This window comes from Vombatus ursinus, unplaced genomic scaffold (assembly GCF_900497805.2).
Source record: "Vombatus ursinus unplaced genomic scaffold, bare-nosed wombat genome assembly UNPS02014830.1, whole genome shotgun sequence".
NCBI lineage: Eukaryota > Metazoa > Chordata > Mammalia > Diprotodontia > Vombatidae > Vombatus > Vombatus ursinus.
Genome location: NW_020954608.1, coordinates 43,038,879 through 43,054,887, shown reverse-complemented (window position 1 = coordinate 43,054,887; position 16,009 = coordinate 43,038,879). Strand labels below are relative to the sequence as shown.

The 16,009-nt window shown below is 39.2% G+C and overlaps 1 protein-coding gene across 1 annotated transcript in view; it reads left to right on the top strand.

The window, feature by feature from the left end:
- The first annotated feature begins 12,233 nt into the window (after positions 1–12,233).
- ETNK1 (ethanolamine kinase 1) overlaps positions 12,234–16,009 on the top strand; it is a 64,232-nt gene continuing 60,456 nt past the window's right edge. Inside the window, exon 1 of the mRNA XM_027838602.1 lies at positions 12,234–12,443. Within this exon, the coding sequence (XP_027694403.1) occupies positions 12,288–12,443 (156 nt within the window). The 5' untranslated portion in view covers positions 12,234–12,287. The remainder of the gene's footprint in view (positions 12,444–16,009) is intronic.

The following is a 16,009-nucleotide window of genomic DNA, read 5'->3' as shown; positions in this document are numbered from 1 at the left end:
CAAGGCAAATAGCAGGAAGAATACATTAAATAGCTTATATTCTTTCTTCCACGTCTCCAAAACAACCAATTCCCAAGTTCTAGGGATAAAAAGTTACAAATCCAGCATGACCCTGCCTTATGCTGCAGTTATCAGTTCAGCCCCCAATCTAGGGGAAATGGTAAATTAACTAAGTGCCCAACTGGAAAAACATTAATTGGTCATGGGTAAACCAAGTCAATATAATAAAAATGACAATGCTACCTAAATTAATTTGCTTATTCAATATCATATCAAACTATCGACAATTATTTTACAAAGCTAGAAAAAATAATAACAACATTCATCTGGAAGAACAAAAGGTCAAAAATATCAAAGGAATTAATGAAAAAAAAATGTGAAGGAAGGCCTAGCAGTACCTGATTTCAAACTATTACAAAGCAGTAATCATGAAAACAATCTGGTATTGGCTAAGAAATAAGAGTGGTGGATTAGTGGAATAGATTAGGAACACAAGACACAGTAGATACAAGCTTTTGGGTTAAGAGCTCACCATCTGATAAAAACTGCTGGAAAAACTAGAAAACAGTTGACAGAAACTAGTTTTAGACCAACATCACACCACATACCAAGATAAATAATCAACTGTGTTAAGACTTAACTACTCTGATCAAGACAATGATCCAAGATAATTCCAAAGGTTTTGTAATGAAAAAATGCTATCTACCTCCAGAGCGAGAGAGAACGGGAGCTGATGAAGTCTGAGTGCCGATTGAAAAATATTTCTTCCAGTTTATTTTTCTTGCCTATTTTTTTTGCAATAGGGCTATTATGGAAATATGTTTTGCATGATTTCATAGGTATAGCTGATATTATATTTCTTGCCTTCTCAATAGGTAGGAGAAAGGCAAGAGGTAGGGAGAGAATTTGGAACTCAAAATAAAAAAAAAAGAATGTTAAAAATAAATAATTAATTTTTTAAAAAGTCCTTTCGATAACCACCAAAGATGCAGTCTGGCTGTCTAAATTGTCTCTTATTACCTGGTACTGAACTAGCTGGTGCTTCCTGTCATGGAAGAGGTGAGGCCTACAGGGACTGTTAGAGTACAAGTACAAGTCAAAAGTCTATAATTGGCAGGAATGGGGGAGCCGAAATGGCCTGCTGCAGTGGTGTACCAAAGCCTAAAAGTCTAGCATTGGTGGGATGGAGGTGGGCAGTGAAGTCTCAATGTCTGTAGAAACTGGTGGGATAAGACATGGCCCAGAGGAAGTCCACTGGCTGTATGACCTCATTTCTTTCCCTCATCCTTATCCTGACTCCGTCATTCCTTTTTTTTTCTTCAACTTTTGTGTCTCCTGAGCGACTTTCTAGGTTACATCATCACCTGCTGAATACTTGTATAAAATTCTGGGGGATATAGTCTCTGACTAGGTACACCCCTTTTCTCTTCCACTTGGGTAAATTTTGGCGATCTTTGCAAACTGCACAGAGACATCTGTAAATATATACCAAAGCCATATAAATTAACATGTCATTTTTTTTAGACCAGACCTGTTATTTTACTGGTATACAGACCTCCCAATGAGGAAACTCCTTCTAGTGCAGATTGGCACCTGCTCTGTAACTTATAGTCTCAAAGGATTTCCTGGGGGCATTGAGATATTAAATGACTTGCCTGGGGTCATCCAGCCAGTATATATCACAGGTAGACTTGACCCAAAGCCTTCCGGACTCCTTTGCCACCACTCTATCCACATGAGATTTATAAGCAACAACATAAGTATATACAGTCATAGAATACATAGCACATAAAGTACATGCAATAAAATTCCATGTTTTAGACCAATATGTCTCATCACTTCATAACATATAGAATTTCCATATCAGAGTTGCATACAGTAATTATAACATGCAGAAACATAATATAGTCACATAAATCAATATATGTATAGTAAAGTGTATAATACAGAAAAAATACTGTAAACCAACACATTTGTCATAAGTATCACATAATACCATGTGTTATGGTTACATAAAAACACTTCATATACATGCCATCAAAGGACATCTGGCTACATGTGAAAACTGCCCTCTGGTTATTCCTGAGACATTATAAATTTTGCCTGGTTTTCTCAAGATGGTAGAGTGAATGCAACCAAAACAGCTCAGATCTCTGATAACTACTCAAAAGATGAAAAAATTTTCTAAACCAAGTAATCATCAATAATTCCAAGGAGAAACTACAGGAATTCAATTTTGCCAACCCAGGACCACAGAAAGAGATGAGAAGATTTTGGACTCTAGGAAAGGGGTAGACAGAAAAGCACCAGAAATACAGCTTATAGAAACCTTCAAGTTCAGGAAACAGGCAAGCCATGAAGCCTAGAATCTGTAGCCTTGTATAGGAACAGGGGATGGCAGCTTGGACCAGGGTATGGCCAAGACTGCCTAGCGCCTGAATCTGTTTCGCACTGACCAGGAACAGGATTTGGGAACCTGGAGGGCTCAGAGTAAGAGGACAACGATCAGGGCACACCTTATATCAGACTGCCCTACTTAGACCACTTCAGAGAAATGTGCTAGACAAGAGTTATTTCTGTGATTACCGAAAAACACATAACTCAATTTTGCCAAGATAGTTGCCTTACACAGGAGGCAGATTGCTCAGCTTCCATATACCTACTCCCGCAAAAACCAAAAGTTCACACCAGACCAAATAATGATCAAGAAATCCAATGAGTAACTATAATGTTACTTTTTCTACCACAGAACTGCACAAAATGTCAGCTAGACGCCCATGGGCAATAGGAAAAGACTCCTCTCTAACAAATTTAGAGCTAGAGTGAACAGAGACAAGACACATGTAGCCTGAAAGACTTTGGGTCTGAAAGCAACAAGAGCAGAAGGCTCCTCTGAGACACCTGCAGGGTGGTTAGAAAACTCCTACTTTGGAAACCCTGGGGAGTAGTGGTGGACAGTGACCAGAGACTGACTGTGATGCTACAGTACTTAATAGCCTAGGGCTAGGCCCAGGCACTCTAAGATTCACAATACTCTGTCTTGAGATGCCAGAGAGAACCTGAGGATATAGCCCTTTGAACCTCACAGATTTTTTTTGGGGGGGGGCCCTAACTCAGAGAGATGAAGGCAAGTCCAAGAATACAGGGAAACAAGGGCAAAGACATCAGGCCCAACTACTCCACTAAAAAAAACTCTGCAGAAGGTAGAGCCTGGCCCTGGCACAAAATCCCAGTTCAGGAACTAAAGATGGAGAGATGAGTAAACTAAAGAAGATACCACCTAGTATAAAAAATTATTGCAAATCTAGAAATCCCCTCCCTGACTCCAAGTAGTGATTAACTTCATAAAAATTGCACGCAGACACAAAGGTAAAAAATGGATTTTCAGCAAGGACTACACGAATAACCAGAGGAAATGAAGCAAGAGGAAAAAAAAAAGGAAATAAATGTTTTGGAGAAAAGAATTGGGAAAAAAAATAGCCTGAAAGAGAAAGTGATAAAACTCACCCAAGAAATGGAATCCATGAAAACTAGAATAGTCCAATCTGAAATCAATGACACTATGAGACAAAAATATTAGGGCAAAATCAAAAGACTTAAAAAATAGAATAAAATATAAGAAATCTGTGATCAAATACAACTGACATAAAAAATAGATCAAGGTGAGATAATTTAAGAATTGCTGAACTCTATGAAAATTGTAATTTAAAGAAACAAGCAAATCTGAATGCTATATTTCAAGAAATTATAAAAGAAAACTGTCCAGATCTATTAGAGCCAGAGAGCAAAGTGAAGATAGGAAGAAGCCCAAAAGGAAAAAATTCCAGGAATGTCATAATCAAAATCCAGATCTCCCCCATTAAAGAAAATGTCAAGAAACTAGAAAGCACTTCAGGTACCAAGCAACTAGAGTCAGGACCACACAACACTTGGTACCTTCTACTATACATAAGAGGAGGTCTTGAAATACAAAGGCAAGAGACAGGGAACTAAAAATACCAACCAGAAATACAACCAAGAATAACTTACCCAGAAAAACAGTATAATCCTACAGAGAAAAAAAAAATGGATCTTTAATGGAACAAAAAACTTTCAAACATTTTTGACAAAAAGATCAGAGCAGAGTAGGAATTTTGAATACAAACACAAGAGTACAGAGAAACCAAAAAGGTAAATTTATTTGAGAAATTAGAAAATGCTGTATGATGACGTAGTGCTAACATTCTAATGGGGGAGAAGAAACAAGTTTCTTTTCAAAAGAGATCTTCAAAAACATCTTCAAAGGGTATTGAGTAAAAATTTTTTTTTTCCAAATAGAGGACAAGGCAGGGTATGTGTGGATTGGTTCTTTTCTGAAGACTTGAGAAAGAAAGGGGAGGGTAAAAGAAACACACTAGTGTAAAGAGGAAAAATAAGGGAATGAAACTTGCTATTTCTCATAAATGAGGGCAAAAGAAAAGAAAGGAACTAAGAATCTAAGGCAGTACCTTAGATTGCTTATGCAAGGTAATAGTATTGTACTACAAGAAATAATGAGACCATTTCAGAGCATCTTGGATAGCATAACTGCCACTGAAGGAATAGAACTACAAGAATAGCTCAAATAAGGACAATAATATTATGAAGAAAAACAACTTTGAAAGACTTGAGAACTGATGAACCATGATTTTCTAGAGGAGCTAAGATAAAGCATATTGCCTTCCCAATTTCTAACAAAGAGGTAATGGAAACATGGTGCAAAGACATTTTTTGACATGACCACAGTGTAGATTTATTTTGCTGGATTATGCTTATCAGTTACATGTTTGTTTTTTTCTTTTTCTTGGTTTTTAATGGGGAGGGATATAGAGATGAAGAACTAGAAATGATGCCAAAAAAGTGGGCCATTATAATTTTTTTTTAAAAAAATGTACAGAAGAGAACAGATGAAAGTTCAGAAGGAAGCATAGATCCTTGCCTGTCCACAAGCAGGACAGTTTTGAAAGTACAGAATTTATCAAATAGGCAATGGACAGTTGTTACATATTATTAATGCAGGGCTTTAACTGCTCTAGATCTACTGTATAGATTGGCAAATTGCTCTAACTTTGAGCTATTTGGTATGAAGTGACCCTCCACCAGTTCAGTAAATTATGCTTTCCTTGGATTAGATTTCATAAAAAAAAAAAACCCACAAAAAACCAAAAAAAACTTCATTTAACATACATTTACATATATTTATAATTTACCTCTCCCCATTGAACAAAAAACCCCCAAAAATGAAATATAAAATCCTCATCATAAACATATGCAATCCAGTAAAAGAAGTTGATCATTTGATTCTCACATTGGCCATACCAGAAAATGTCTTTCTTTGCATTTATAGATTGTCATCTCCCTAACAGGAGGTGAATGGTGTGTTTAACTTCAGTCTTCTGGACTTATGGTTTATCATTGTACTGATCAGTCTTTCAAAGATATTTTTCTCTATTGACATCATTTTATAAATTGTTCTAGGACTGTTCACTTCTTCCTGTATCAGGTCATAGAGGTCCCCCCAGTTTTCTTTGAAATTATCTATTTTATCTTTTTTATGGCATAACAATATTCCATTATATCATATGCCATAATTTATGTAGTTATTATTGTATATGATAGCCTGTAACTTTTAGAGGCTGATTAATTGGCAATTTGATTAATTGAGGCACAGTGTCTGCCTGAACAAAGGGAAAGAAGGCACAGTTCAAGTCCAAAGCCAGAAGTATTTATTGGGCAAGTATACCACATGGGTGTGGAGAATAGTAGAACCTAATCTGCTGCTCTAAAGATTGGAGCTTAAGGAAGTGGTTTATATGGTTTTACAACAAAGGAAGGCAGGAAAATAGAAGGAATACAGACTACCCAGAAACAGGATTCCAAGCCCTGTCCATTTGGGGCCATTATGAACCAGTTTGAGATGATCCTGTGGTTGCTGGCACAGCAGAGGTGTTCCGGGTTCACCCAGTGGACATTGCAAAAGATCACTGGCATGTCAAACTTGAGCACAACTTATTCCACCTCCTGATTGGCTGATTTTGATTCCAAGGTTATTTAAGCTCCTCCTGGATAATAAGGGAGCTCAAGCAAATCAAGGTGATTATTAAACTCATTATTCATTCCATTTCTATAAGACTTTGTGAAGATAGTTGCTATATTTTTGTACCTGAATTTTTCTCCCTCTTTCTTTGATCTTTTTGGGGTTCATAGGTGTTAGTAGTGGTATATATCACTGGGTCAAAAGAATATTCAGTTTCACAACTTTGGGGGCAAAATTCCAAAGTGCTTTCCAGAATGACTGGTCCAATACACCTCTCCACCAACAATGCACCAGCGTACCAATCTTTTAGCTGCCCTTCTTACATCTGTCATTTTCCTCTTCTGTCAAAATCAAAGTTGCTTTAATTTGCCTTTCTTGAACCATTAGTTAGATTTAGAGCATTTTTCATATAGTTGTTGATAGTTTATTTCTTCCTTTGAAAAACTATTTGTTCATATCTTTTCCTCTTTATCTACTGGGGAATGGTTTGCAGTTTCACAAATTTCAATCTGTTCCTTTATATGTCTTGGATATCAGATCTTTATCAGAGAAATTTGTTGCAAAGATGTCTTCCACCATTAACCTGTTTCCCTTCCAATTTTAACTACATTAGTTTGTGTGAAAACTTTTTACTTTTATAGAATTAATCCAAAGGTCTGAAAAGTAATCTCTCTTACTCCTCATTTGTTTATGATGTGACCTTTTATAACCAGGTGATGTATCCATTTGGTGCTTATTTTGGTGTGTAGTATGAAGTGTTATTCCAAACCTAATGTTTGTCAAGTTGATGTTTAGTTTTCCTAGTTTTTTTCAGGTAGTTTATCCAACACGGTGCTACTTTTGTTTGCTTCTGTAAGGTGTGTACCTAATCTGTTTTACCAATCGATCTATTTTTAATCCATGCCAAATAATTTTAATGATTACTGCTTTGTAGTGCAATTTGAGATCAGGTACTGATAGACCTCTTTTTCTTTCTACTCATTACTATTTTAACCCTTGAGATTCTTGACCTTTTGCTCCTCTATATGAATTTCATCATTTTTTTTCTAGTTCTATAAAATATTCCTTTGGTAGTTTGATTGGTACAGTACTGAATAAGTAAATTAATTTAGGTAATATTGTCTTTTTTTATTATGTTGTATATATTTTTGCAGGTAACCTTCCTCATTAGAGTATGAACTCCTTGAAGGCAGGGATCACATTTTCACCTTTCTTTGTATACCGAAGGCTTAGCTCAGTGCCTGGCACAAAATAAGCAATTAATAAAAGCTTGTTGACTGACTGTTGTGGCATAATCATAATTTTCATTAGAACTATAACCCTGCAAACCTAACCCCAAATTTACAGTGGGCCTAGGTTGGCTAGTATTGTCACATTATCTCTATTCTCTAAGAATCCCTTTAGCTGAAGTTCTATGTAGGAATGTTGTTAACTACTGAGCTTAGTCCTTTCCCCTGTATGACCTGATTTATTAGGTTACAGTAGACAATGTCTTCTTCACTTCAATTAGTCTGTTTCTGAGCCGCTGTCTGGTTCACAGTCTTTGTAAAACTGTTGGTAAATAGTATCTTTTCGTTAGACTCTGCTGAGAAGTGTCCAACTGTCTCTGCCTACTCATCAGAGTCCAACTGACTCTCCTGTGGATAAGTAATGCTTGCACTGAACTGTCTTTACCAGACTCCTGCCAGTCTCTAAAGTTATCCTGTGTAAATGGGTAAGTTGACCAGTCTTGAAAAGCAGGTATGGAGTAGCTTTCCATCAATCTGCTCACTTGTGTGTCACATGAATATCAGGATTTTTCAGCAAAATGCTCTCCTTGTCAAAGATCCTGACAATGAACATGAGCATTAAACCATCATTTGTTTTTCTTGGAGCTCTTCTGAGTTGTAGCTAGGTAGTAAGCTCCTTTCAGTTCCTCAGCTGAAGACTGTATCAGTGGTCATTCAATCCTCAGGATGAAAAAACAAAAAGCCTGGAAAGACAACCTGTCCAGCAAAAAAGTTGCACCTAGGTGGAAAATGAGAATGCCACAAAAAGAGAAATGATATTTATTCCCTATAGTACTAGAGGCATGAATTGCCTTGGCCACATGTACTGTATGTGTATGTAGGTATATACATATATACACTAGTGTGTGCATGTATACTTCACTGCCATTGCATTTTAAGTTTGTTTTCAGTTTTACCACAGATACTGTATTTATGAGAGCTAATTTGTGTGCTAGGTTTAAAGGAAGAATGTTTTATAACTACTGATTTTACTGTGTCATCTTAGTTAATTACTTTTCTTTTAGCTAATTTTATCTAATGGCTGCCAAGAAAGCTAAGCACACACGTGTTCTGTATAGTTTTAGGAACATGGATCTACAGACTACTCCTTGAGTACTACAAAAGTAATCATCCCTCTGGGGGGACCCAATATGCAAACCAGTAATTAGAAAGTTGAGAAGGTAGCTCCCAGAGAGGATACTACATTTATATTACATTTATTCGTGTAGACATTCTCTCCCTCTGTAGAATATAAATTCCTAGATGGCAAAGACTTTCATTTTTGTTCCCATGTCGCCATTGCCTAGCTTAGTGACTGATACATTTAGGGTAGTTGATAAAAATTTGCCGATTGATCTTGCCTTCTTCCTCTTCTCACTGAAGAAGCTTAACATTACCTATGATAAGGTATGTATTTTATAGATGGATTCTAAGGCAAGGTCCTTTCTGAAAATGTTGTTTGGGGGTTTTAGACACTCAGAACTGAACCTAATGCCATTAAGCTAACATTTTTAATTTTGAAGGCTATTTAAGTTTAGGAGTTGTCCCATATTCCTTCATAAAAATGATTAAAAACCTGTATGTCTTAATAAATGCTTGAATGCTTACCTTCTGCCCTGTCCCCCTGCCCAGTAGCTTGTGGAAACAACTGCTATAGTGAGCCTAACTCTGAGACAATACTACCAGGAAATCTTATAAAATTCAGTAACACAATATTGACCTCAGGGCTGAGCTACCTGGGTGCCTGCTCCAATAAACTGTGTTACACAATGGCCAGTAACCACAATCTATTTACTAAGCCAAGCACATCAGAAAGACTCTTTTCTTTTTCTCACTTTGCCCTGTTCTCTCCCCTCTTGTTTGCCCTACATTGGTTGGTAAGAAATATGGTCTATTACAATCTGACCATGGAATTAAGTTATTACCAAAATTATTAACAGGATAAACTTAGACAAGGTTTCTATGATGCTAATTAAAAATAACCTTGTTTAAGTTTGCCCCAACATGATTTTGGTAACAATAGGTGACATTATATGGGGCATTGGAATTTACAATTTCTTGACCACAGGTATTGCAAGTTTTATTACCCACACTTTAAAGATAAAGAAACTGAGGCTCAGAGAAACTCAGTGCCTTGTCCTCTTAACTTCTCTCCAGTCATTTTTCAGTTGGGTCTGACTCTTCATGACTATATTTTGGGTTTTCTTGGCAAAGATACTGGAGAGGCTTGCTATTTCCTCTCCAGCTCATTTTACAGATGAGGAAACTGAAGCAAATAGGATTAAGTGACTTACCCTGGGTCACACAAGTAGATGTCTGAGGGCATATTTGAACTCAGGAAGAATCATCTTCCTGACTTCACACCAGGCACTAGTGACTGTGCCACACAGCTATGCTTTGTACTCTCATCCTATACATCAAATAGGTTGTCAAATCTTGTTTCTATCTCTACAATCTATCACAAATATATCTCCACTCATAAAGTCAACACCTTAGTTAGTTTAGGTGCTTATCAGTTCCTGCCAATTGCTTTCTCTGACAAGCCTCTCCTTCCTTCAACCATTCTCCACTCAGCTGCCAAAGTGATTCTTCTAAAGCATAGCTCTGACCATGTTACACTAAAATCCTGTTTGGCTTTTAAAGTTTTCTATAACCTGGCCTCTTAGCCTTTCTCTCCCAGTTCCTTTCTATCATCCCCCTATTCTTACACCTTACTTCCCTTCCGTGTACTCTGTAATCTAATGATACCGGGTCGTCCTTGATGCTCTTCTCATAAGACACTCCATCTCCCAACTCATTTTCCCTGACTGTCCCCTATGACTGGCATTCTCTATCTCCTCATCTCTATTTCCCTAGTTTCTTTCAAGTTTCAGCTGAAGTCCTACCTTCTGCAAGATGCATTTTTACCAGTCCTCTTTTATCTTAGTCTCTTCCCTAAGAGATTATCTCCAATTTATTGGTATGTAGCTTACATTGTTTTTGCACTGCTATCTTCCCCATTAGACTGTGAGCTCTGTCTTTGTTTTGGTTTGTTTTTTGCCTTTTGGCATAAAAACTCAGGACTGCTTTTTGCCTTTACTGCTTTAGTCCTCAGCACAGTGCCGGGGACATAGTAGACATTTAATAAATGCTTGTTGACTCGACTTGAAGTAAACTTTGGTGGCTACTGGAGGCTGTTACCTCTAGGATCAAATGCAAACTCAGGCAATTTAAAGGTTCTTTACAACCTAGCCCTTTCCTGTTTTTCCAAACTTCTTACGCATTACTCCCTTCCACACACTTCACAGTCCAACCAGACTGTTCCTACTTGCTGTTTTGCACATATGACTCTCCACCTTCAGTCTCTGTACCTTTGTACTGGCTGTCCCCCCGTGCCCAGAATGTTTTCTCCTCACCTTCCCCTCCTGGAATCTTTGGTTTCCTTCAAAACCCAGTTCTACATGTAGCATCCTTTGCTTATCATTTCCACTGCTTATGCCCTCTATCCCCAAACTACCAGCTCTTCTATGTATCACCTAGATACAATATGTCCCTTCTGTGTTCCTCCCCATTAGAATGGAATCTCATCGTAGGCAGAGACTGTTTCATTTTTGTCTTTGTATCCCCAGAGCCTAGTGGAGTGGCTTAGTTCAGAGTGGACACTGATAAATGCTTGTTGATAGACTGCGTAGGTAAACAGCTAGTAGCAAATAGAGACACACCAAGACTTCAAAGTCCAGTACTTTCCCTCCCATTATATACATCCCTTAAGTTTACAACCTAGCAGCACTATTCTTGGAGAACAGATGAAAATATAATCACTTTTATCTTCCTTACACAGAGCTGTTTTGAGTATAAGGCAAATAAAATGAGTCATGGAAGACAGTGTGCTGCAAAGGTGAGTTCACTAGATTTGGCATCAGCAGACCCTTGCTCGAAGAATCACAGAATATGAGAACTGGAAGGGACCTTTGATCTCTAGTCCAACCACCTTATTTTATAGATGTTGTTATGTTGAGCACAACAAGGTGTGACCCATTTAGACAAATGATTTCACTTCCCTGGACTTCTTTCCTCACCTGTAAAATTAGAGGGCTTGGATTAGATAATTAATGATCAATGTTCCTTTTAACAGTGGTGCTGGAACTGGTTCGATCCAACTTGTAGACAGCCAGTGGTCAAATTTTCAATGTGAGCAACTAAAAAAAATGGAAAACTTATTTACATATCAGGGTTTGATTTATTGTTTTGTTGACTAGAGATTAAGAAAATGAAGACAATGTCAATTAATGCCGATTAAATTTAAAAGTGAGTGGCACGTACATATCTTTTCAGAGAGCCTGCTGTGAACCATTCACCAGCACATTCCTGGCCTTCAGCTCTGACATTCCCACAGGACCCCTCCGGGGGCACAAGCCCAGCTCCCTATCCCCTAAGGGCTAAGACCCTCAGCCTAAAAGGCCTCTAACGCTAAGGAGTCTCGGCAGCCCCGCCCACGATCCTGGGCCGCTGCCCCGAGGCGGAAGTCCAGCCAGAGCTGGAGCTAACTGCAGCGGGGGCACATACGACCCTCCCCGCCCCGCGAAGCTCACCTGGCCCACGGACACCCTCAGCCCGAGCCCGAGCGCGGCCTCGGCTTGTGACGTCAGGTGCGTGCCCCACCCCTCCCGTGACGCAAGAGTCAGGCCAGTCCCGGCATGCACCGGGGCCGCCGGCAGTAGAGCGCAGCGAAGTGGAATTTTCCCTGCGAGCTACCCGCCCCTGCTCGTTCCAGCTGTAGCCGAGACCCTCCATCCCCTTCTTCTTGCCCCCCTCTCCAGCAGCCTCGAGTCAGGCTCCAACCGCTGCCCTACGACCGCTCACCCGCCCCCTCCGTCCGCCGCCCTCCTCAGCCTCGAGCGCCGCCCGGCTTCAGCCTGTCGGCCCCCGCTGCCCTCGTCGCGGTTGCCGTAGCCGTCGTGGTCGTCTCCGCTGCCGTCTGGGCCATGGCCAACTACATCCACGTTCCCCCCGGGTCCCCAGAGGTCCCGAAGCTGAACGTCACCGTGCAGGAGCAGGAGGAGCAGCGCTGCCGGGAGGGGGCCCTAAGCCTCCTCCGCCACCTGCGGCCGCACTGGGACCCCGAGGAGGTGACCCTGCAGGTAACGCCCATCCCCCGGGCGGCGGGGACCCCCTTCGGCCCACTCTCCATGCCCCTCGCCGCTCTCCGGCCGGAGGTGACCGAATCGTCTTTGCCTGGTCCCCGGGGCCCGATTACCGTTCTCCTGCCCCGCGGTCACTCGGGAAATGAACCCCGAGGTTTTTCCGACCGGAGTTGAAATTCTCCCCCTCCCCCCTTAACATCTGGGAAGTGGCTTCGCCTGAAGCTCCCCTCCCCCCTGGGTTTGTTGTGCAGAAGCACAAACTTAACACTTGTCTGAAGCGGTCGGATAAATAATACCCGCTCCTCCCTCCCAGACCCAGTTACCTAGGAGTTTCCTGTCCTTATTTCTTTCCATCCATTTCTGTCCTTAGTTTAGGTGCCCACACACGGCACCTTCTCTCTCATCTCCTTTAAGGAATCACTCTTACGGGATTTAATCCCCTCTACCCTTTTTGTCTCACACCCCTCCTCTCCACCCGTGTCTCTGATGCTTCATGCCGTTCTTTTCCTGACCGGCGTGATCAGTGTCCCGTTGGAAAGGGGTGTGTACCTACCCCACTTTATGGTAATGCCTAGTTTAGTTAGGTCCATATGTAGAGCTCAGATTTTGTTTTATTTCAGTTTGGTGTAAGTTTTCCGAAATGTGTTACATTGGTAATATAGCAGTTTGTTTAGGATGGCTGAATGTATGTTGATTTCTCCCTAATCTGCTTGACTTTTTTTTTAACTTCATTTTGTAAACCTTGAGGCTGTATTAATGTCAGTTCTCATTCTTCTTATTAATAGAAATAGTTTTCTATATAGAAGCCTAAATTTGGAAAATGATTTCTCCAACATGCTTTTTCTTTAATCCACGATTCATTTTTAACTTCACATTTTTAAGTTTACAAGAATGTTTCATGGTAAGCAAAGATAAATGTTAAAATGTTAATTTTTAAGTTCCAAGAACATTTGGTATTTAGTATTGTAAAGTCCAACAAATGTAAGAGTAATAGGCAGGTATATCCAGGAGAGCTAAAAGTCCCTAGCAGATAGCTAAACCCATTAATGTCTTGCAACAAAATACCACCCCCCCAAAAAAAGTTAAGTCTAATGGAGTGTTGCTTATCGAAGTTTGCTAGACAAAAACCAGAAGTGGGACCCCTCCCCCCTTTAGCCATTTTGTTAAATAAGCACATAATTTCCTTCTAGTTAAGGAAATTATTTTCATAATTGCAGATGAGCAATTCTTATGTGTGGGGTTGGGGGTTTAAGTTGTTAACATAATTTTGGCATCATATAGAAAAAAAATCGAAATTTTATCGTTTCAGTTTATAACAGTAAAGTTTGGTGCTGGTAATAAGGGAAAGCACCATAATCTTTTAAGTACTAGCTTCAGGGATTGAAAACTCTGGATTGGTATTTGCTTCAATATATGATTATCACAGAATCTGTGTATCATAGATGGGCTTTATACCTGAATATAGAAGAATAAAGTAAGCACAGATTGGAAAAAAAAGAGCATCCAGCATTTTTTGAAACTTCGGAAAAATCAACCAATATCTTGGTGCAGGGACCATCCAGCCTCAGGTTCTTCCTAATCAGGAATCCCTAGTACAATATTCTCAACAAGTGGTTAACTGAACGTTTTGAAAATCTCAGGGGGCCAATTGGGTAGAGGAAATCCACTGCCCTTTCTTAACTTTCCCTGTTTTACTTTGGAATAGAACTACTATTCTGAAGTTTTTTTTAAAGTGGTCTTATTTTTCTTTTTAATAAGCTGAAACCTATAGCTTTATGTGTAAATCTATATTGATTTCTCTTAACATATGAGAGCCTCTCAGGTGCTATATTTGAAAATAGTAATGTGATTCCTACTAAGTCATTTCATTTTTCCAGTCCTTTTATGAGGTGTTGAGAAAGGACTAGCACCTCTGGTATGGGGGCCTGCCAAGCCCTTTTCAGGGCTACTCATCTTGTTGATGTCCACCTGTTACCATACTCTCACTGTGACTCCCAGAACTGTAGCCTTTGCATCGGTCACACTCCAGAGGAGATAAAGCTAAACCAGGTTGAGGGTAAATGATAGGCCTCAAGCCCATTGGTGAGTTAGGGGAATGTCTGCCCCAAGCATGTGAAGACTTCCTTGGTAAAATGGGCAGATGAGAACAATTTGTTCCAGTAATCATGAAGGCAGCTGAAGCAGAGCTTGGTCAGACATTAAAGATGCCAAGGTCATCCACTGCATCCCAGGGCATTGCTGGTTGTCTTCACTTTTGTCATGCCTCTGTGCTTTGATGACTCTGGAAGAGAGAATGAAGTTAACAATGTTGTTCAACTCTGGTTCACTTAAATCTAATTCATGTGCAAGTCAAGCCCCGCCTCCCCCCCATGTTATTGGTTCTCTTTGAAAAGGAAGGATGAACAACAATATGTATGTCTCATTATTTTAGGTACTGAGGAAGGTAAAACAAAAGTAAATCAGTACCTTGACTTTCAAGGAGTTTATAATCTAGTTGGAACTAGACTAGTTGTAAAGGTATATTCAATGGTAACTAATGGAGAGTGGAATTCCTTGACTGTATAAGCAATATAAAAGTGTCAAAGTTCAGAAATCATGTTGCAAATGAAGACAACTGCTTGCTACCCTCTTGTTGTATAAAAAAGATTTTTACCTAAACTTGAGAAATAATCTTAAACTTCCTCTATGACCAAGCAAAACCTGGATCAAAGAAACATCAACTTTTCTGTCAATGATTCTATCTATCATTAATCATCCATCACATTTCTACAGGTCTGGTCTTAACCACTTTGACTTTTTTTCTACTCAGATCTTAGCACAGTGCCTGGTATGTAGTAGGGCTTAAATAAGTGCTTACTTAGTCCTTTTCCTCCTTTTGCACTAAGTACTTTAGGGTTTCTCTAGTGATCTCACTGGGAATCCGGAAATTCTCAAAACGATAAATTTTAATTTCATTTAATTAAAAAAATACATCAGACCCAAAACAAAACATGCCACATGATGGTGCATTTAGGAGGACCAAGTATGTTACCAAATCAAAGGTTAGCGTATTGAAATTCCAAAACCCCTGGAAATTGTTTTAGTCCTTTTATTCCTCTCATTTTTGGGAACCTCTTTGATTTCTGAATGAATAAATACAAATACAATTTTTATATTTAATTCATATTCCTATAATAACTCTTATTTACAGGTCATTTGTCCAGAATTCATGTATATATAATACATATATATATATATATATGTATGTATATATACACAGAGAGAGAGAGAGAAAGAAAACACAAAATGTATTGTTTCTTTCCCCACCAGCCAACATGTAGATTATAGTTTGTAATTCCACTTGTTTTCAGTACTAGGGTTTCTCTGTATGCCATATGGGGATACTGTTGCTGGCCTTTTATCAATTTGTCATTGTACAAGATCCCAGGATCTTGTACAGTATGCTACTGTAGGTTTTAAGACTTAAGTCTTCAAAGACTAGTGGCTGTGGGTACTAGAAAGTGCAATTATTTTTAGCATGAGTATTGAGCCTTTTGCCCATATAAAAAGAATGCCAAAACATA